Source organism: Salmo salar, chromosome ssa12, assembly GCF_905237065.1.
Source record: "Salmo salar chromosome ssa12, Ssal_v3.1, whole genome shotgun sequence".
Classification (NCBI taxonomy): Eukaryota; Metazoa; Chordata; class Actinopteri; order Salmoniformes; family Salmonidae; genus Salmo; species Salmo salar.
Window position 1 is genome coordinate 64,850,904 of NC_059453.1, and position 22,707 is coordinate 64,873,610.

The 22,707-nt window shown below is 42.8% G+C and overlaps 2 protein-coding genes across 3 annotated transcripts; one reads left to right on the plus strand and one right to left on the minus strand.

Moving 5' to 3' along the window:
• Positions 1–5,360: 5,360 nt before the first annotated feature.
• LOC106565570 (ER membrane protein complex subunit 3) lies at positions 5,361–14,885 on the minus strand. Of its 2 annotated transcripts, none has more exons than XM_014132842.2 (9): positions 14,398–14,885; positions 12,156–12,312; positions 11,793–11,850; positions 11,568–11,661; positions 11,293–11,397; positions 8,438–8,519; positions 8,233–8,312; positions 7,746–7,828; positions 5,361–7,636 (listed from the first exon to the last, which is right to left on the minus strand). In XM_014132842.2, exons 2-9 carry the CDS (start codon positions 12,308–12,310, stop codon positions 7,508–7,510), a joined length of 786 nt encoding a protein of 261 aa, XP_013988317.1. In that variant the 5' UTR covers positions 12,311–12,312; positions 14,398–14,885; the 3' UTR covers positions 5,361–7,507. The 2 variants fall into 2 exon arrangements, with proteins under 2 accessions (XP_013988317.1, XP_013988316.1); XM_014132841.2 differs by lacking the exon at positions 14,398–14,885 and adding an exon at positions 12,901–13,319.
• On the plus strand, positions 13,338–16,914 carry LOC106565571 (probable protein BRICK1). The gene is made up of 3 exons (XM_014132844.2): positions 13,338–13,501; positions 16,065–16,147; positions 16,266–16,914. Exons 1-3 carry the CDS (start codon positions 13,384–13,386, stop codon positions 16,290–16,292), a joined length of 228 nt encoding a protein of 75 aa, XP_013988319.1. The 5' UTR covers positions 13,338–13,383; the 3' UTR covers positions 16,293–16,914.
• The last annotated feature ends 5,793 nt before the right edge of the window (positions 16,915–22,707 follow it).

A 22,707-nucleotide genomic window follows, 5' to 3' on the forward strand; every position in this document is an offset into this window, starting at 1 on the left:
CATTGGAGTGAGGCTCAAAAGCCTTCACCTCATTTGAAGATACAGGTTCATTCTCCTCACTTTTGTCAGGATCAATTTCAAGTTCATTATCCGTCGACTGCTCAGGCACGTAACATGCATTTTCTCTCTCCTGTACTTCACCTAAAGGAGAAAGTACTCCGCTTGTATTTCGCAGCCGGTTCGGGTTTGCACCACGCTCCTTTCTTTCTGCCTCGCTTCTTTTTGCCATCCGCCTTTCTCGCCCGGTCTTCCGACATAGTGACTTCCATCTCCGTGTGGGACTTCAGGAAACATGTACAGTACCAGTCAAAAGTTTGGACACACATACTCATTCTAGGGTTTTTCTTCATCTTGACTATTTTCTACATTGTAAAATTACTGGTACTGTATATACTGAACTTGTACACATTGTAAATATGAAAATAGAATACCTTATTTCAGAATGTGTTCTACTGCTAGCCTGTCATTATCAAAATGGAAAGAATTTACGTTGGCGATCTCCCCTTATTTGCAAGCATGACCATTGGCACAACACCTTACTGATATATAAATTCAACCAACCAATAGGAATACATAAACATTGAATACATATTTCTGCAGTGTCAAGTAGAAACACAACCAACTCTTTTACATTACTGCCTCAGCATACCACACCTTCTGTTCTACTCTGACCCTGGCAACCTCAACCTGCCTCTCTCGCACCAGTTTTCTCAGTTTCACCACACTCGCCACAGGGTCTGCATCGCATCAAACAGCGGGGTCACAGACACAGGGAATCTTCAATTTCAGTTGCTCCACTTCAACACTTAAAGCCACCCTAGTCATCACTCCTTTCAAATGTGCCCTGCTCTGGAGAGCAAATTGCCCGCTCCCTCTGAGTGGATGAAATACAGAAAAAGATCACAAGTCCACTTCAAGCTATCTTCAGCGATTTAACGGTATCCACATTAATTTCTACCCAGCCTGATACTACATACAGTATGGGTCAGCCAAAAGATAGGGATCCACTTTATCCAAAAATGTCACTCCCACTGGGCCAGAATCACCCTTTGCATTACCATTGTGTCGAGGCTCGGACTCGGAGGTCTTCACCACACCTGCCACTGCAGGAAATTCATCCTCAATCTCGTCAGGTTCAATTTCTGAGACATCAGAGACAGCAGAGTACATTTTGTACTTGGCGACATTCTTCCTCAACACACATCTTCTCTCTGCACTCGGCTCTTCTCCTTCTTCTTCACTGTCCATAACCACGTCTATCCATTCACCACGCTCATGCCGCACCTTCATCTGTTGTATTGCTTGCAGAACATGCACTGATGGCCTTTCTTCCTTAGCCCAATTTACTAGTCTGACTATCTCTGGCCTCTCCATGCTCACAAAATGTGGGCTACATTTTACATTTTTTTTACATTTACGTCATTTAGCAGATGCTCTTATCCAGAGCGACTTACAAATTGGTGCATTCACCCTCTGATATCCAGTGGAACAACCACTTTACAATAGTACATCAATATCCTTTTTTTTTGGGGGGGTTAGAAGGATTACTATATCCTATCCCAGGTATTCCTTAAAGAGGTGGGGTTTCAGGTGTCTACGGAAGGTGGTGATTGACTCCGCTGTCCTGGCGTCGTGAGGGAGCTTGTTCCACCATTGGGGTGCCAGAGCAGCGAACAGTTTTGACTGGGCTGAGCGGGAACTGTGCTTCCGCAGAGGTAGGGGGGCCAGCAGGCCACTCTGCATCTCCAGACAAGATCTTCAACCACAGGCAGCTTCGAGTAGAGGGGTGCAACCAAGTCTCCACCACAATCACTTTGAATCACGAGTCGATGGTGTATGTTGGTCCGACTTGCTGTTTCCGTGATTAGCAGGCAGGCCGTTGTTGGAGCTGGAAAGTAGAGAGGGAGCTACTAAACTAACAGTAACTTCTCAATTCATCATAACAATGTAACTAGTTAGCTACAACTATTTTTATCAACTTGTTAATTAAGCAAATAATTTGCCCCAAATTTTCTTTGGTTAAAAGGTCACAACAGTGTTGTGTCAGGTAGCTAAATGATGGGTTAGTGCTATCCTCAATCCTTGGGACGTCCCTACCATAAACCACGGAGCTAAACCCTAACCCCTACATAGCCCAAAGGCCGGCATATGGCGATAATTGAGTCGATAAAGATGAAACGACTCAATATCGCTATCTGCTGGCCTTTGGGCTAACACTTACCCCAAACTTAACCATAACCATAACTCTTACATAACCTTATAGCAAGGATCATCAAGCCCTGCTATAAACTTTTACAGATGCACATTTGAGAGCATCCTGTCGAGCTGTATCACCGCCTGGTACGGCAACTGCACCGCCCGCAACCGCAGGGCTCTCCAGAGGGTGGTGCGGTCTGCACAACGCATCACCGGGGGCAAACTACCTGCCTTCCAGGACACCTACAGCACCCGATGTCAAAGGAAGTCCAAAAAGATCATCAAGGACAACAACCACCCGAGCCACTGCCTGTTCACCCCACTATCATCCAGAAGGCGAGGTCAGTACAGGTGCATCAAAGCTGGGACCGAGAGACCATCGAAAAACAGCTTCTATCTCAAGGCCATCTGACTGTTAAATTCTGTTAAATAGCCATCACTAGTACATTAGAGGCTGCTGCCCTATATACATAGACTTAGAATCACTGGCCACTTTAATAATGGAGCACTAGTCACTTTAATAATGTTTACATGTTTGACATTTTTCATCTCATATGTATATACTGTATTCTATCCTATTCTACTGTATCTAAGTCTATGCTGCTCTGAAATTGCTCGCCCAATATTTATATATTCTTAATTTCATTCCTTTACTTTAGATTTGTGTGTATTGTTGTGAAATTGTTAGATATTACTGTTAGATATTACTGCACTGTTGGAGCTAGAAACACAAGCATTTCGCTACACCCGCAATAACATCTGCTAAACACGTGTATGTGACAAATACAATTTGATTAGATTTTTTTTATCATTTCATACCTTGCTTACATTTGCATACGATCACGTCTCTTTATTATGCGTGGGAATATTTGGGAACAGACTTCCAAAATTAAAATCACTTGATTTCCTGGTGTCCAACAACAATTTTTTAAATAAATATTTATGATAAATGTAATCTTTTTGGTAGCCGTATGGTCCTGCCTGACAAAAATGCATACAGTTACACATTTTTTGATGTTGTGGCTATTGGGAAAGTAGGCTCAGAAGCTGAAGATGGTCATTAATTCCAGTCAAAGGTTGTGGATTTTATAAGTGCAGCCCCTACTCTTGCAATTACATTAGCCCCCCCCCCACCCTAGATTTTACTCCAAATCCTATTAGAAGTCAAAAATCAAATATGGCTCCTACAATACCATTAAATGATGGTTTATTCACCTGTATATGTACACCACAGGAGGTTGGTGGCGCCTAAATTGGGGAGGACGGGCTCGTGGTAATGGCTGGAGCGAAATAGATGGATGGTATCAAAAACATCAAACACATGGTTTCCTTGTGGTTGAAGCCATTCAATTTGCTCCGTTCTAGCCATTATTATGGGCCGTCCTGCCCTCAGCAGCCTCCTCAGATGTACACGTTTTAAATGCAAAAATGTTCAGATTTGTGTACTGCACTTATGACCTGTACTTAGGAATCCAATATGCACACAAACAACTTTGTCTGGATATATAAAAAGGCAGCAGACTGCTTAGCATGGCACCATCAAGCATTCCAAGTCACGAACCTCTTTGAGGATCAATGAGGCAACTGGGAAGCTCCAATGAAAGGAAAGAGAATCCAACCCTGGACTCTGACACCCTTTCCCTACCTCTAAAACTTGCCCCCACTGTAGTATAACTTGTGCCTCCAGGATTGGGCTCTTAAGTCACCTCCTTATCATTTAGAAGTGACCTTTCATTCTTTGCTAGTCCAATTCATCTGGCTGAATCCAGCATGAACTTTCATTGGCCCACTGAATTTCCCTTACAAAACTGGTAACTGGTATTTTGGACTCAGTAATTGCAGAATAACTTCATAGGATGCCACCTTTCCAACAAGTCAGTTTGGAAGATGTCTGCCCTGCTAGAGCTGCCCTGGTCAACTGTAAGTGCTGTTATTGTGAAGTGGAAACATCTAGGAACAACAACGGCTCAACCGCGAAGTGGTAGGACACAAGCTCACAGAATGGGACCGCCAAGTGCTGAAGCGTATAGCGCATTCAAATTGCCTGTCTTCGGCTGCAATACTCACTACAAAGTTCCAAACTGTCTCTGGAAGCAACGTCAGCACAAGAACTGTTCGTTGGGAGCTTCATGAAATGGTTTTCCATGGCCGAGCAGCCGCACACAAGCCTAAGATCACCATGCGCAATGCAAAGCGTAGGCTGGAGTGATGTAAAGTCGATGATGTAAAGTCGGTTACGGCACAGAACTGCAGTCAGGTCAAGACCCTGGTGAGGACGACGAGCAGATGAGCATCCCTGAGATGGTTTCTGACAGTTTCTGCAGAAATTCTTCAGTTGTGCAAACCCCCAGTTTCATCAGCTGTCCAGGTGGCTGGTCTCAGATGATCCCGCAGGTGAAGAAGCACGATACGTATCTCCAAATGATCTAAATCGACGTTGGAGGCGGCTTATGGCAAAGAAATTAACATTCAATTCTCTGGCAACAACTCTGATGGACATTCCTGCAGTCAGCATGCCACGTGCACGCTCCCTCAAAACTTGAGACATCTGTGGCATTGTGTTGTGTGACAAAACTGCACATTTTAGTGTGGCCTTTCATTGTACCCAGCACAAGGTACACCTGTGTAATGATCATGCTGTTTAATCAGCTTCTTGATATGCAACACCTGTCAGGTGGATGGATTATCTTGGCAAGGGAGAAATACTCATTAATAGGGACATTTTTGCAGATTGTTTGGGAGAAATAAGCTTTCAGTGCATAAGGAACATTTCTAAGTATCTTTTATTTCAGCTCATGAAACATGGCACCAACACATTTGCGATTATATTTTTGTTCAGTATATTTCTATAGAAGCACATTTTTATTCTCAGCTTCTTAACTCATGAATATGCTTTTTAAAAAGACAGCTATTCATGTATCCAGATATTTGTAAGCATCTCTAATGCTGTTTGTGTATGTAGGGCAGACAATTGACTACTCGTGTTGCAAATGTTTGCAATATCCGAGCTTGAAATATTGGGTTACATGAGCTCGTGGCCCACCCTCCCCTCCAGCCCGGCATTATTCTTCACTGTTTGAGTTAAGGGGGTGTGTCACAATATTTATCAATTTAACCACTTTTGCGATAAAATATTTGCACGAAGAGAATAAAAACTCTAACAATTTGGTCAAAACAGTCTTTATACAAAAACACATGAAAATGTTATTTTAAAAAAATGGAGAAATAAATATTAAAAATAACACATTGAATTTAACTATCACACACAGTAGTTTTCCAGCACCCAATATAGGACCTGACCTTGTCTTACATCAGACATGAAGCTGCTGATGCTGCACACGAAACTGAAAGGGAATGATAACTGGAATTTAATCACCAGCAGTAAAACCATGTTTTTTGTTTTTATTGTAACTGCTAGTTGTCTTCTGTTGCTCAGAGCATCCTCCTCTTATAGGGATAAGTTGAACTTATGTTCAATGAATTTGACTATTAGGTTCACAAAACAAAAAACAAGCTCACAAATAACCAACAAGTAAACTATGACCAAACAAATGGCAGGTACAGTGCCTTCAGAAAGTATTCACACCCCATGACTTGTTCATTTTGTTGCATTACAGCCTGCATTTTAAATGGATGAAGTTGAGATTGAGTCACTGCCCTACAACACAGTACCCCATACAGTCAAAGTGGAATCATGTTTTTAGAAATGTTTGCAAATGAATTAAAATATCTTCAGTCAATAAGTATTCAACCCCTTTATTATGGCAAGCCTAAATAAGTTCAGGAGTAAAACTGTGCTTAACAAGTTGCATGGACACCTCAGTGCAATAATAGTGTTTAACATGATTTTCTACCTCATCTCTGTACCCCACACAGAGATAATTGTAAGATCCCTCAGTTGAGCAGTGAATTTCAAACAGATTCAACCTCAAAGACCAGGGAGATTTTCCAATGCCTCGCAAAAGAAGGGCACCTATTGGTAGATCGGTACAAATAAAAAAGCAGACATTGAATATCCCTTTGAGCATGGTGAAGTTATTAATTACACTTTAGATGGTGTGTTAATACACCCACTCACTACAAAGATACAGGCGTCCTTCCTAACTCAGATGCCGGAGAAGAAGTAAACCGCTCAGGGATTTCACCATGAGGCCAATGGTGATTTTAAACCTGTTACAAAGTTAAATGGCTGTTATTGTTGAAAACTCAGGATCGTAGTTACGCCACAACACTAACCTAAACGACAGAGGGAAAAGGAAGCCTGTTCAGAATAAAAAATATTTCAAAACATGCATCCTGTTTGCAATAAGGCACTAAAGTAAAACAGCAAAAAATGTGGCAAAGAAAGTAACTTAATGCCCTGAATACAAAGCATTATGTTTGAGGCAAATCCAACACATCAGAGTACCACTCTCCATATTTTGAAGCATGGTGGTGGCTGCATTATGTTATGGGTATGCTTGTCATCAACAAGGACTACAGAGTTATTCTGGGCATAACGAAGAGATACGATAGAGCTAAGCACAGGCAAAATCCTAGAGGAAAACTTGTTTCAGTCTGCTTTCATACACACTGCGAGACAAATTCACCTTTCAGCAGGACAATAACCTAAAATACAAGGCCAAATATACACTAGAGGTGCAAAGCTCTTAAGAGACTTACCCAGAAAGACTCACAGCTGTAATCACTGCCAAAGGTGATTCTAACAGGTATTGACTCTGGGGTGTGAATATTTATGTCAATTTAGATATTTATGCATTTCATCTTCAATGCATTTGAAAATTTCTTAAAGCATGCTTTCACGGTCATTATGGGCTATTGTGTATAGATGGGTGGGGGGGGGGGAATCTATTTAATACATTTTTAATTGAGGCTGTAACACAACAAAATGTGGAATAAGGGGTATGAATACTTTCTAAAAGGCATTGTAGGTGGAATCTAAGAATACAAGGTAAACATGATTAAAAACAAAAAGTGGTGCAACACATGCTCATTGACCCTTTGTATGTTTTGTTTGACAGTATACAACATGTCAGTTTTTACATTATGTATGCTATCCTTTTTTGTCATGAGTAGCTGAGGATGAATCTTGCAAATAGTTACAATTATAAATTGAACTTGGTACTATCTCCAATTAAACTTGAAATGGACAATGACGTAACTGAAATTAATTTAGACATCACATCTTCATTTGTCACCAAAGCCCAGGGACTTTGTTCCACTGTCATTTCCTATAGAAACTCCAAGTCTGCCGCTAAGTAAAACTACCATTTTGCCAAGTGGCAGGTTCCCTGCAGTGATGAATTGGCACTCAGAAGATACCCGTTGGCAACTCCTTACTGAACATTCCATCTAGATCCAGTTCCCTGCTCATTAGCTCCTCCTCAACACCCTCCAGTGCCCACTGGTGGTCAGTTAGCTCAAGAGCCTCCCATTCTGCCTAAAAAGGGGAAATAAACAACTGTCTGTCAGGTGATAATGCTGGGACCTGTATGAATTTAATTCACCATGGAGAGTAAGTGAACGCAATCAAGAGTAGACAACTCTACCTTGAAGGCTTTGTTTGTGTCTGCAGGCATGGCCATGGCAGCACCACTCATCTGCTCCTGCATGATCCTGGACTGATCTGCACCTGTGTGGTTCACAATACACCAGCATCAACACTAACTACTTCATAATCACCTTGGAGTGACAAAACCAGGACTGTGACGAATTGGAGGCTTGCCAGTTAAACATGGTTGAAATAATGGAGTCATGTTCCATTTATAACCAGTGCTGCTGCTATGACACTGAAGGGTTGCAAACCGGCCCATTATCTCTTCAAGGCACAGACCGCCAAGAGACTTGTTGTTTGCCCAAATCAGGTCAATTTAATAACCTTCTGTTTATTGCTTTTGATAACCAGTACTGCTGTAAGTAGGTGACAAACTATGATTCAATAATGTCACATCTAGTTTACAGAAACACATTTATCAATAACATTTGCAGGAAATACAAATCTGAATCATGAAGTTGGATGAGTGGATGAAAGGTTACCATTATCTTGTCCTAGAATTAAAGAGTACATGCTTCGCAGCCCAAACACATTCAGGAAATACCACGACGCTGAGCTCACCCTGAAAACAGAAACGAGAGTGAGATTATAATTCATCAATGTTTACACTAGCAAAAGGACTCAGAGGAAGTATATCACATTAACTTCACAGAACTAATTTAATAAGTATCTATTTCAACAACTAACCAGGAAGCATCAAGTGAGAGTAGCTCGATTCCTTGTTGCAACATGGGCTTGAAGCGCAGGGTGAGAGGAAAAGGAACCTTGGCTGTGAGGAACAAGAAAAGGGTTGTTGAGAAAATTGTAACTGAAATGATTTGGCTCGTACAAACCCACTACCAAATAAGTAGAATCAAGTTTTGAATTTGACATAAAACCAGTCTGTGCAAATATTGACTTAACTGCTTATAGCAAAGACACTGACTGGAAGCACTTCATTTTACACTACTATTATTTATAGGTTGTTTGTGTAATCATTTTACCATGCCATTTCTTAGTAAATACCTGGTTATTTATGTACCATAAAATAAACTGCAATCGAAGCTCTCTAGTAGTGACAATCATTATCATGTTTTAATGTCACGTGTACAAGTACAGTGAAATGCCTTTCTTGCAAGCTCTAAACCCAACAATGCAGTAATCAATATCAATGTAGCCCTAAAAATAACATAAGGTAGAACAAAAAAAACAAAGAATAAAAATAAGAAATATGAAGAACGAGAAAGTAAAAAGGTATATACAGGGTCAGTTCCAATACCATATTTACAATGTGCAGGGATACTGGAGTGATAGAGGTAGATGTATAGGGGTAAGGTGACTGGGCATCAGGATATATGATAAACAGAGTAGCAGCAGCGTAAATGATGATCGTATGTGGGTGTGTGTGTGTGTGCGTGTGTGGAGGCAGTATAAATGTGTGTGCATGTTGTGTGTGTTGTTGTGTCAGTGTGCGTGAGAGTGTAGAGTCCTGTGAGTGTGCAAAATAAAATACAAGGGTCAACTCAGAGAGTCTGTGTAGCCATTCTGTTAGCTATTTAGCAGTCTTATGGCTCAGGGATATATGCACCGGCACTGCTTGCTGTGCGGAAGCAGAGAGAACAGTCTATGGCTTGGGTGGCTGGAGTCTTTTCCGGGCCTTCCTTTCACACCGCCTGATAGAGGTCCTGGATGGCTGGGAGCTCAGCCCCAGCGATGTACTGGGGTGTCCACAGGACCCTCTGTAGCGCCAATGCGATCAAGGGTGGAGCTGTTGCCATACCAAGTAGTGACGCAGACAGTCAAGATGCTCTCAAATGGTGCAGTTTTAGAACTTTGAGGATTTGAGGGCCCATGCCAAACCTTTTGCTGTTGCGCTTTTTTCGCAACTGTGTGCGTGATTGGACCATTTTAAGTCTTTAGTGATTTGGACACCAAGGAACTTGAAGCTCTCGACCCACTCCACTGTAGCCCTGTTGATGTGGTTGAGGGCATGCTCGCCCCCCCTCCCTTTAAAAGCACTTCACGATTACAGAAGTGAGTGCTACAGGGTGGTAGTCATTGTGGCATAAAGCCTTAGAGTTTGTGGGAACAGGAATGATGGCTGTCATCTTAAGATGTGGGAATTACAGACTGGGACAAGGACAGGTTGAAAATTACTGTGAATATGCCTGCAAGCTGATCTGCGCATGCTCTGAGAACGCGCCCTGGAATATCGTCCGGCCTCGCGGGCTTGCGAGTGTTGACCTGATTACAGACCTTACTCACATCTGCCTCGGAGGACGAGATCACCGAGTCCTCTGGGTCGGTGGGGGCCCTCACACACGGTATGCCATTGTTATTGAAGCGTGCATAAAATGCATTGTGTTCGTCTGGTAGAGGCAGCGTTGGGCAGATCATGGCTGGGTTTTCCTTTGTAATCCATAATTGGCAGCAGGCATCAGAGCCCATGTAATATGATTTCACCTTATTCTTATTTTGTCCTTTTGTTCGTTTCATGACTCTGCGGAGGTCGTAGCGGGATTTTTTGTACTTGTTCCTGTCCTTAGCCGTAGCCTCAGGGTTGTCTACGATAGCCCTGTCCTATAGCTTAGCGCCAACCTCTTGTGTTACTCCAGAGCTTTTGGTATCTTATTAGGATCCACATTAGCTGTTGCAAAAGCAGCAGCTACTCTTCCTGGGGTCCACACAAAACATGAAATAATACAAAACATTAAGACAACAGCTCTAGGACAGAAGTACATACAAAAATGTAAAAAGCACACGTAGCCTACATATCAATGCATATACACAAACTATCTAGGTCAAATAAGGGAGAGGCGTTGTGCCGCGAGGTGTTGCTTTATCTGTTCTTTGAAACCAGGTTTGCCGTTTATTTGAGCAATATGACATGGAACAGAGTTCCATGCAATAATGGCTCTATATAATACTGTATTCTTTCTTGAATTTGTTCTGGATTTGGGGACTGTGAAAAGACCCCTGGTGGTATGTCTGGTGGGGTAAGCGTCTGTGTCAGAGCTGTATGTAAGTTGGCTATGCAAACAATTTGTGATTTTCAACACATTCATGTTTCTTAAACAAATAAGAAGTGAAGCAGTCAGTCTCTCCTCAACTCTTAGCCATGCAAGAGAGACTGGCATACATAGTATTTATATCAGCCCTTTGATTACAATGAAGAGCAAGATGTGCCGCTCTGTTCTGGGCCAGCTGCAGCTTATCTAGGTCTTTCCTTGCAGCACTGGACCACACAACTGGACAATAATCAAGATTAGACAAACTAGAGCCTGCAAAACTCGCTTTTGAGTGTGGTGTCAAAAAAGCAGAGGATCTCTTTATTACGGCCAGACCTCGCCCCATCTTTACAACCATTGAATCTATATGTTTTGACCATGACAGTTTACAATCTAAGCTAATGCCAATTGGGGAAGCAGCAAACCTTTACTGGGGGGGACAACGTTGATGATGCACTTCCTTACGAAGCAGGTGACGAAGGTGGTTTGCTCGTCGATGTTATCCAAACAACCCAGTCTCAGTGCAGTAAGCGAGCGAGCGAGGACGCTACTTACTTGTGACAAACCCTGAGAAGGTCCAGTTGATCCAGCCTCCGATGAGGATCATGGGAAGTACATTGGTCACGTTGCCTTTCATCATGTCTGTCAGCATGCTGGGGTCTGGACAAAGAAACAGTTCCAAACAAGCGGAGTAGTAATACATTTCGTGCATTATCATTCAGAATTAATTTGCTCCTTATCATGTGTCAGGGTATAACGGCCCAATACCGTCCGATCATGGTTAGAGAACAGGACTATGTGAGAAAGTATGATGTGACTGTTATGCTCACCTGTCATTGGGGAGGGAGGCACAACCTTTCTTTTGGTATTTTTTAAGAAGCCATCTTCTTGATTATTGAAGTAAAACTTCCTCATCAAGAAAGACTGAAGAAAACGAGGTGTCTCAAAATCTGAGCGCAAATAGCCAACACCATTTAAAAAAAACACACCATGTTTACCTTGCTAAGTAAAGATAGTGAAGTGGCTTTTTAAGGTCATTCCAACATTGATCTCACCTGTTTCGGAATGTACTTCCCATTCTCTCTGAGGATTCTGCTCCTGATAAGAACCTGGCTGAATTTCGGAAAGGTATAATTCAAATCAAACTCACAGTAAGATGTGCTCACTAGCCCTTTTATGAACTGTCAATGCACAGTCTGTCTCAGGCAGGCCTCTCCAACCCTGTTCCTTGAAAGCCACCATCCTGTAGCTTTTCTCCAACACTAATCTAGCGCACCTGATTTTAATAATTAGTTTGTTGATAAATTTAGTCAAGTTAGTTACCACTGGGGTTGGATTGAAAACCTACAGGAGGGTAGCTCTCCAGGAACAGGGTTGGTGAACCCTGGTCGGGGACTACATACTCCCAAGACCCTTACCTGTCTGACACCTGCTCTAATGTCAGCTTCTTGTCACTCTGAAGCAGAATGGAGACATAATGTCGAATCACCCCAACAAGGAACGTGATAAAGACGATGGGCAAGACCACCCAAAGTCTGATATTGGAGTCCAGCAAAAGTTCCGGCTCATCCATAACTAGCAAAGCGATAAAGACATAGAACAAGTGTAAGAGTAGGCATCATATTAATAACTTCAGATATGAAAAAATCTGGAAAATGGAACATAGCCAATATCAGCAGCAACATGTTTCGAGATAACTGGTGAATGCATTGCACAAGTATTTTGGCGTCTAATAAACTGGACAGTGCAGCTGTAATTTACTCCCGTCACCCAAGGTAGCTAGCTAGCGAACAATAATCGTATTTTAGCTTGCTACTGTAGTTAGCTAATTCACTGGCACAACTGTTAGCTGTATCAAATACCCTCCAGTACATTATGACTGTCAATTTGGGCGTATAGTTATATGTGAATACACAACTAGTTAACTAACTATAGCTTACTATTACTACAGAGTTGTTAAACATAGTTTACTTAATCGTTGCTCTTGCCAGTTGATAAAAACAGAGAATAGCTAACTGTTAGCTAGCTAAATGCTGCTGGGAAGAGCTGGCTAGTTTGCCGAGAGAGGCTGTGAAGGACGCTATCTAACTACAACGTTAGCTAATAATACATTATTTAAATCGTTAGAAAACAAAACACTGCAGTGTTTGATATTTATCTTACCCAAGGTAGTCCGTTTGACAAAATACGTGTGTCGTCAGGCGATACTATGCTAATTTAAATTAATGCAGATTATTTGCTATGTCTACCTGCATCAGCAGCCATGGTCATTAGAAAGCAAAAATGCACGGTATTAGCTTCGACAAAGCAAACGACATTAACAATGCATTGCAACAGTGAGTGAGGGGTAACGATAGTGCCACCTGGCGTTGATGGTTGAAATATCAGTCTGAACGGCTAATCAATATATTTATATTGTCCGTTTATTTACCATAAAATATCGATGATTCACCCAATATATCAATGCATCTAGCTGAACATATGATTTTCACTGGATCGATGATCGCTGTCTAGCAGTGTATCAATCATACATTTTCTCGCACATCTCAGTCCTACCAGACAGTTCAATGACATGATTCCATTTGTTTAGGAAACTGTCGCCACCTGCTGATAGTTGGGGCTAACACAATTTCCCCCAAACAGAAAATGGCCGGCCAAGAAGATCCTGTGCAGAGGGAGATCCACCAAGACTGGGCAAATCGAGAATACATTGAGGTTATCACGAGCAGTATAAAGAAAATAGCAGATTTCCTAAATTCCTTTGGTAAGTAGCTAAATACATGGAACTTAAATAACTAGGCAGACGCATAAAAAAAGTCTGTCAATGCGAAGGCCTAACCTACTTGAAGTACCTGGTTAACGCTAGTTAGTTTCCATCTAAAACAAAGTAATATATCAGCTAAAGGACTCTCACTATTGTGTAACGTTATAACACGGGTTTAAGATTTATGCTTCGACCAATCGATGAAATATTGTAGTTAGCTAATAGTTAAGTTAGCTTGCTTTCTTCTGATGGCTAAGAGACAATGTATGCTTAATCTGCGGTATGGATGGTGTGACGCAGAGGCGAAATTCAGCTCTGTACTGCATCTCTATGCGCCTCCGAAAAGTTGTTGCAATACGGAGCTTCGTATAACTCCGCGTTGACATGATTGGTTGAATGTAGGTGGGGGCGGGAGGTCCTGTATAAACACAAACTCACTTCCCTGACAGCTTCCTAAAACGCAAGAAGTATGAGTGCCCTGACTTCTGCAGATGCAATGTCTACGTAAATGCTGTACGGCCAATTCAGAACCTGGATTGACCATGTAGTACCGTTTAATGCCTTGATCATGCCTATAGTTATTTTGGTACACCAGAACTACATTCATTTCCAATGGAACTTTGCGTTCTGTGTGGTGAATGCAAGTTTGGATTTATTGAACGCATGCGTCAAACTGTATGCGTAGACTATTTGATAGAAATGGTAGCAGAAGGTGAATGTGGAACTTTTGTTGCACACATATCCAGATGCTGCGTACCATTTTGCACAAAAACACTGTAGGTGTGATCGACGCGTAAGGGTTCTACAGACAGAGCCAACGGAGCAATATCGTTTTTCGTCACAAAAGAAGAAGCTCATTGTAATACGCTCCGTCATTCGACAAAGTTTTTTCCTACCTGGAAATTAAGACCCGACGTATCATTCCTTGCGAAGACTGAGGGGCAGTATTGAGTGAGTTTAGCAACGGAAGTCCAGCCCTTGTCTACATAACATATTTTCCGGTATCACTTCTAGTATAAACACAGAAGAGACGGACATTCTACTATTTGCAAGCTTCCTTCTTTGTGCATCTTATTTTGAGATTATTGAAAGTCTTTCCTCTTAAATGCTTCGCATAGGTTGGATAAGAGACGTGTATTCTCCATCGTCCCCTCTTGTAGTGTTCAGTGGACGAACTTGTCTTTTTTCTCAGTCTTTTTCTTCTTCTGAGTAGTAGCAGTTCAAGCTCATGTTGTTCAAGCTCTAGCAATTGCAATTCAAAAAGAGACATGTTTGCGTCTGTGGCTAAAAAGTAGTGTTGTAGAGCATAGAACACCAGACTGGCCTGACATGTAGCTAGCATTTGTAAACAGGCATAACACCAGATCCAAAATGTCAAATGTTGTTGCTAGCTGGTCAAAAAGAGAGCCTCTGCCCCTCTTGCTTGGTAAACTACTCTGGCTTATTCCACCCCCTGAGTCAATACATATCAGAATCACCTTTGGCTGTGATTACAGCTCAGTCTTTCTGGGTAAGTCTCTAAGAGCTTTCCACAACTGGATTGTACCATATCTGCACAATATTATTTTTAAATTTCTTCAAGCTCTGTCAAGTTGACTGTTGATCATTGCTAGACAGCCATTTAAGTCTTACCATAGATGTTGAAGCAGATTTAAATCAAAACTGTAACTCGGCTCAGGAACATTCAATGTCGTCTTGGTAAGTAACTCCAGTGTATGTTTGGCCTTGCATTTTAGGTTATTGTCCTGCTGAAAGATGAATTTGTCTCCCAGTGTCTGTACGAAAGCAGACTGAGACAAGTTTTCCTCTTTCCTTGTCTGTGCTTAGCACTATTCATTTTATTTTTGTCTTAAAAAACACCCTAGTCCTTGCTGATGACAACATACCCATAACATGATGCAGCCACTACCATGCTTGAAAATATGAAGAGTGGTACTCAGTGATGTGTTGGATTTGCCCCAAACATAATACTTTGTATTCAGGACAAAAAGTTAATTGCTTTGCCACATTTTTTTGCAGTATTACTTTAGTGCCTTATTACAAACAAGATGCATGTTTTGGAATATTTTATTCTATACAGGCTTCCTTTTCACTCTGTCATTTAGGTTAATATTGTGGAGTAACTCCGATGTTTATCCATCCTCAGTTCTATCACAGACATTTAACTTTGTAATGGGTTTAAAATCACCATTGGCCTCATGGTGAAATCTCTGAGCGTTTTCCTTCCTCTTCGGCAACTGCGTTAGGAAGGACGCCTGTAGCTTTGTAATGAGTGGGTGTATTGATACATCATCCAAAGTGTAATTAATAACTTCACCATGCTCAAAGGGATATTCATTGTCTGTTTTTTTAAAATTGTTTACTCATCTACTAATAGTTGCCCGTCTTTGCGAGTAATTGGAAAACCATCCTGGTCTTTGTAGTTGAATCTGTGCATGAAATGCACTGCTCGACTGAGGGACCTTAGCAAACTGTACTCCACACATACAATTATCTGTTATTAACTTTGATGTGATCATAAAAATAAATATGTCCACTTTACTGTGTATTTACTTTGCTTCAGATATGTCCTGCCGGTCTCGTTTGGCCACCCTAAATGAAAAGCTGACGGCGTTAGAGAGGAGAATTGAGTACATTGAAGCAAGGGTAAGCGTCATAATGGTGACTAATTCTATGGTGTAAATAAATGTAATGTTATCAGTTTACACTCCTTGTACAGTCCTGGAAGTCATACTGTGTTCTCTAAACTTTGCTCTCTGTTTAGGTCACAAAAGGAGAGACCTTGACCTAAACCAAGATAGTATGCTGGACTGGATGCTGCACTTTGGCTGAGGATAGAATACTACATTTGTGACCAATTCCATATTTGCCCTTTTTTTAAATATAAACTACGCATTTTTTTTTTTTTTTTACTTATTTGTTCTGTGGGACCACAAAAAAAGCATTTTCATACTATGTGTATTTTATGACCATAGCTACTGGGTGGTGATGGTAATACCACAGCATCTCCCACAATGTTATAATCGAGACTCAGTTAATGCTATCTTGTATTTATGTTATCATGGACCAACATAACTTGTTCATTGATTTGATTTGCACAAGTACATGAAGAACTTCCTAATAGGGGAAAGTGTTTTTTAGACACTTCTTTGTAACCAGGTTAAATCAAAAGTGACTATGTGAATGAGTGTCCCACACCTATGGAGATTTCACAGCACATGCATTGCAGAAATATACTTCCCATTAGGCTGAACCAGGATGATTTGAACCACAGGAAGAGGAAGTGCCAAAATGAATAGTCAGCTCTTTTGCTGTGGTCATTATGCTTATCCATATATTTGTTATATATTTCGCTGCTTGTAATTGTTTTACTTTAGTGTTAACATGTAATAAATAACCTGTTTTAAAAGTAAGTTATCCATGTGTTTTTCGGAGAAGGGCTTGGAAAGTGTTTGGTTCAAGGGAAGCATGCATAAATGCCAGGTTGAAGGTGTTCCTGGAAAATAATATAGGCTGGGTGTGGTGTCCAAGACCAGCTTGTATTTGCTCATAGTGAGTCCATACACACATTTGCCAATATAGCCTCTGGTTGCTGCCCTCAGCCATAAACTAGTGTTCTGCTCTCCATGCCAAAGGAACAGATCAACAAACCTCTCTAATGGTCAACATGTGTTTACTTTTTACTGAGCACTACATTACATGATGTAAATACAAACATGAATTGTGTTAGAGTAATTTTACCCTCGTAGAACTTAAGACAGCAGCTAGAGGTCTGTGTATGGAGGTAATGAGTACTGTTGTTTTTCTGTTGATAATTATTGCACCTACCTGGTGTCTCAGCTCTACCAGTCTGTGATGGGAAGAATGGAAATATATATATTTTTCTTATTTTCATATACTAACGGGCCACCAGACTACAGAAACTATAGCAATGGAACTGAAGTAACGGAATAGCAATACCTATAACATTAGCAATGGGAATATGGCATGTGAGAGAGAAAAAAATGTCATTGGCTGCTTTCATTTAAAAACATAAACGACAAAGTGGAACTCTTAAAGAGTGGAACCCTCGCTCTCCTAATATAAAGTTGAACCCTCTCCACCCCATCCTCTCCCTTTTTTCTCTTCTCTCGTCTCCTCACTGCTCTTCCCTTCCTTTCCCTAAAATTGTCTCTCCTTTCTCTTCTCCTGAAAAGTAAAAAATAGTGTCGGTGGATGAATATTTTAGACCTACCCCCATGCACTTGTGGAGATGTCAAATCAGATTTTATTGGTCACATACACATGGTTAGCAGATGTTAATGTGAGTGTAGCGAAATGCTTGTGCTTCTAGTTCTGACCATGCAGTAATATCTAACAAGTAATCTACCAATTTCACAACTACCTTATACACACACGTGTAAGGAATGAATAAGAATATGTACATATAAATGTATGGATGAGTGATGGCCAAACGGCATAGTCAAGATGCAGTAGATGGTATAGAGTACAGTATATACATATGAGGAGTAATGTAGGGTATGTAAACATTATATAAAGTGGCATTGTTTAAAGTGACATTTCTATACATTTATTACATCCAATTTTTAATTATTAAAGTGGCTAGAGATTTAAGTCAGAATGTTGGCAGCAGCCACTCAATGTTAGTGATGGCTGTTTAACAGTCTGATGGCCTTGAGATAGAAGCTGTTTTTCAGTCTCTCGGTCCCAGCTTTGATGCACCTGTACTGACCTCGCCTTCTGGATGATAGCGGGGTAAACAGGCAATGGCTCGGGTGGTTGTTGTCCTTGATGATCTTTTTGGCCTTCCTGTGACATCGGGTGGTGTAGGTGTCTTGGAGGGCAGGTAGTTTGCCCCCGGTGATGTGTTGTGCAGACAGCACCACCCTCTGGAGAGCCTTGCGGTTGTGGGCGGAGCAGTTGCCGTACCAGGCGGTGATACAGCCCTACAGGATGCTCTCAATTGTGCATCTGTAAAAGTTTGTGAGTGTTTTTGGTGACAAGCCAAATTTCTTCAGCCTCCTGAGGTTGAAGAGGCGCTGTTGCGCCTTCTTCACCACGCTGTCTGTGTGGGTGGACCATTTCAGTTTATCCGTGATGTGTACGCCAAGGAACTTAAAACTTTCCACCTTCACCACTACTGTCCCGTCGATGTGGATAGGGGGGTGCTGGATAGGCGGAAGTATTATGACAATGGCTGATACAACCCTAACCCGTGTTTGATTGGTTAGTGTGTAGTCCTAGATGTTTTTTTAATCTGCTGTGTTTAGTGGTGTTTTGGATGTTAGGATGTGTTAACTCCCACTGAGTAAACACTTGTTTCCATCATCTGGGTTTTGTGCTTTTCTCATGGGCCTCCTGTTCTGTGAGAGACAAACCACACAACAAATTACATTTACATTTAAGTCATTTAGCAGACGCTCTTATCCAGAGCGACTTACAAATTGGTGCATTCACCTTATGATATCCAGTGGAACAACCACTTTACAATAGTGCATCTAAATCTTTTAAGGGGGGGGGGTTAGGATTACTTTATCCTATCCTAGGTATTCCTTAAAGAGGTGGGGTTTCAGGTGTCTCCGGAAGGTGGTGATTGACTCCGCTGTCCTGGCGTCGTGAGGGAGCTTGTTCCACCATTGGGGTGCCAGAGCAGCGAACAGTTTTGACTGGGCTGAGCGGGAACTGTGCTTCCTCAGAGGTAGGGGGGCCAGCAGGCCAGAGGTGGATGAACGCAGTGCCCTTGTTTGGGTGTAGGGCCTGATCAGAGCCTGAAGGTATGGAGGTGCCGTTCCCTTCACAGCTCCGTAGGCAATCACCATGGTCTTGTAGCGGATGCGAGCTTCAACTGGAAGCCAGTGGAGAGAGCGGAGGAGCGGGGTGATGTGAGAGAACTTGGGAAGGTTGAACACCAGACGGGCTGCGGCGTTCTGGATGAGTTGTAGGGGTTTAATGGCACAGGCAGGGAGCCCAGCCAACAGCGAGTTGCAGTAATCCAGACGGGAGATGACAAGTGCCTGGATTAGGACCTGCGCCGCTTCCTGTGTGAGGCAGGGTCGTACTCTGCGAATGTTGTAGAGCATGAACCTACAGGATCGGTTCACCGCCTTGATGTTAGTGGAGAACGACAGGGTGTTGTCCAGGATCACGCCAAGGTTCTTAGCACTCTGGGAGGAGGACACAAGGGAGTTGTCAACCGTGATGGCGAGATCATGGAACGGGCAGTCCTTCCCCGGGAGGAAGAGCAGCTCCGTCTTGCCGAGGTTCAGCTTGAGGTGGTGATCCGTCATCCACACTGATATGTCTGACAGACATGCAGAGATGCGATTCGCCGCCTGGTTATCAGAAGGGGGGAAAGGAGAAGATTAATTGTGTGTCGTCTGCATAGCAATGATAGGAGAGACCATGTGAGGATATGACAGAGCCAAGTGACTTGGTGTATAGCGAGAATAGGAGAGGGCCTAGAACAGAGCCCTGGGGGACACCAGTGGTGAGAGCGCATGGTGCGGAGACAGATTCTCGCCACGCCACCTGGTAGGAGCGACCTGTCAGGTAGGACGCAATCCAAGCGTGGGCCGCGCCGGAGATGCCCAACTCGGAGAGGGTGGAGAGGAGGATCTGATGGTTCACAGTATCAAAGGCAGCAGATAGGTCTAGAAGGATGAGAGCAGAGGAGAGAGAGTTAGCTTTAGCAGTGCGGAGAGCCTCCGTGACACAGAGAAGAGCAGTCTCAGTTGAATGCCCAGTCTTGAAACCTGACTGATTAGGATCAAGAAGGTAATTCTGAGAGAGATAGCAGGAGAGCTGGCCAAGGACGGCACGTTCAAGAGTTTTGGAGAGAAAAGAAAGAAGGGATACTGGTCTGTAGTTGTTGACATCGGAGGGATCGAGTGTAGGTTTTTTTCAGAAGGGGTGCAACTCTCGCTCTCTTGAAGACGGAAGGGACGTAGCCAGCGGTCAAGGATGAGTTGATGAGCGAGGTGAGGTAGGGGAGAAGGTCTCCGGAAATGGTCTGGAGAAGAGAGGAGGGGATAGGGTCAAGTGGGCAGGTTGTCGGGCGGCCGGCCGTCACAAGACGCGAGATTTCATCTGGAGAGAGAGGGGAGAAAGAGGTCAAAGCACAGGGTAGGGCAGTGTGAGCAGGACCAGCGGTGTCGTTTGACTTAGCAAACGAGGATCGGATATCGTCAACCTTCTTTTCAAAATGGTTGACGAAGTCATCCGCAGAGAGGGAGGAGGGGGGGGAGGGGGAGGAGGATTCAGGAGGGAGGAGAAGGTAGCAAAGAGCTTCCTAGGGTTAGAGGCAGATGCTTGGAATTTAGAGTGGTAGAAAGTGGCTTTAGCAGCAGAGACAGAAGAGGAGAATGTAGAGAGGAGGGAGTGAAAGGATGCCAGGTCCGCAGGGAGGCGAGTTTTCCTCCATTTCCGCTCGGCTGCCCGGAGCCCTGTTCTGTGAGCTCGTAGTGAGTCGTCGAGCCACGGAGCAGGAGGGGAGGACCGAGCCGGCCTGGAGAATAGGGGACAGAGAAAATCAAAGGATGCAGAAAGGGAGGAGAGGAGGGTTGAGGAGGCAGAATCAGGAGATAGGTTGGAGAAGGTTTGAGCAGAGGGAAGAGATGATAGGATGGAAGAGGAGAGAGTAGCGGGAGAGAGAGAGCGAAGGTTGGGACGGCGCAACACCATCCAAGTAGGGGCAGAGTGAGAAGTGTTGGATGAGAGCAAGAGGGAAAAGGATACAAGGTAGTGGTCGGAGATTTGGAGGGGAGTTGCAATGAGATACGCCGCAGCCCGTCTGGTGTTCAACCTTCCCAAGTTCTCTCACGTCACCCCGCTCCTCCGCTCTCTCCACTGGCTTCCAGTTGAAGCTCGCATCCGCTACAAGACCATGGTGATTGCCTACGGAGCTGTGAAGGGAACGGCACCTCCATACCTTCAGGCTCTGATCAGGCCCTACACCCAAACAAGGGCACTGCGTTCATCCACCACTGGCCTGCTGGCCCCCCTACCTCTGAGGAAGCACAGTTCCCGCTCAGCCCAGTCAAAACTGTTCGCTGCACTGGCACCCCAATGGTGGAACAAGCTCCCTCACGACGCCAGGACAGCGGAGTCAATCACCACCTTCCGGAGACACCTGAAACCCCACCTCTTTAAGGAATACCTAGGATAGGATAAAGTAATCCATCTACCCCCCCTTAAAAGATTTAGATGCACTATTGTAAAGTGGTTGTTCCACTGGATATCATAAGGTGAATGCACCATTTTGTAAGTCGCTCTGGATAAGAGCGTCTGCTAAATGACTTAAATGTAAATGTAAATGTAAAAACCATGTAAATTTCAATATTTGTAGGAGCTCATTTTTCAGCTGCTGCTAACAAATACAAAGGATTTTGAGAGTTTTCTTTGTCAGAGGCCATATTGTAGAATGGAAATGTTAAATGTACTGTAGAGGATCATAGAAAACAATATTTATTTTGAGTATTCTGGAATAATCTCATTGTCTACAGTATGGGCTGGTTTCCCGGACTCAGATTACACCTTGTCCTGGACAAAAAAAGTTATGCTCAATTTAAATTCAATATAAAAAACATTTTTGTCCAGGACTAGACTTAAGACGAAGAAGGTGAGATGGAATATACAGTATTTAGCTTAGGTACAAGCATGCTAGGGGGTGTGGGGAGGGGCAGGCATTCCCCCTAGCATGCTTGTACCTAAGCTAAATACTGTTAAGTTAAAGCCTTATTCAAAAATTGATTAAATGAAAATAGCCCATAATGACAAAGGGAAAACAGGTTTAGAAATCTTAGCAAATGTATTAAAAAATAAATAAAAAATACCTTATTTGCATAAGTATTCAGACCCTTTGCTATGAGACTCGAAATTGAGCTCAGGTGCATCCTGTTTCCACTGATCATCCTTGATGTTTCTACAACTTGATTGGAGTCCACCTGTGGTAAATTCAATAGATTGTACATGATTTGGAAAGGCACACACCCGTATATATAAGCTCCCACAGTTGACAGTACATGTCAGAGCAAAAACCAAGCCATGAGGTCAAAGGAATTGTCCGTAGAGCTCAGAGATGTCAGGATTGTGTAGAGGCACAGATCTGGGGAAGAGTACCAAAAAATGTCTGGGGCATTGAAGGTCCCTAAAAACACAGTGACCTCCATCATTCTTAAATGGAAGAAGTTTGGAACCACCAAGACTCC

Coding starts and splice junctions, on each gene's coding strand:
- LOC106565570 (XM_014132842.2), bottom strand. CDS start 12,310: ATGGATGAGCCGGAACTTTTGCTGGACTCCAATATCAGACTTTGGGTG. Junction 11,662..11,792: donor GGAAGTACATTCCGAAACAG/GTGAGATCAATG, acceptor CGTTTTCTTCAG/TCTTTCTTGATGAGGAAGTT. Junction 8,313..8,437: donor CTCTCACTTGATGCTTCCTG/GTTAGTTGTTGA, acceptor TTCTGTTTTCAG/GGTGAGCTCAGCGTCGTGGT.
- LOC106565571 (XM_014132844.2), top strand. CDS start 13,384: ATGGCCGGCCAAGAAGATCCTGTGCAGAGGGAGATCCACCAAGACTGG. Junction 13,502..16,064: donor AGATTTCCTAAATTCCTTTG/GTAAGTAGCTAA, acceptor ACTTTGCTTCAG/ATATGTCCTGCCGGTCTCGT. Junction 16,148..16,265: donor TTGAGTACATTGAAGCAAGG/GTAAGCGTCATA, acceptor CTCTCTGTTTAG/GTCACAAAAGGAGAGACCTT.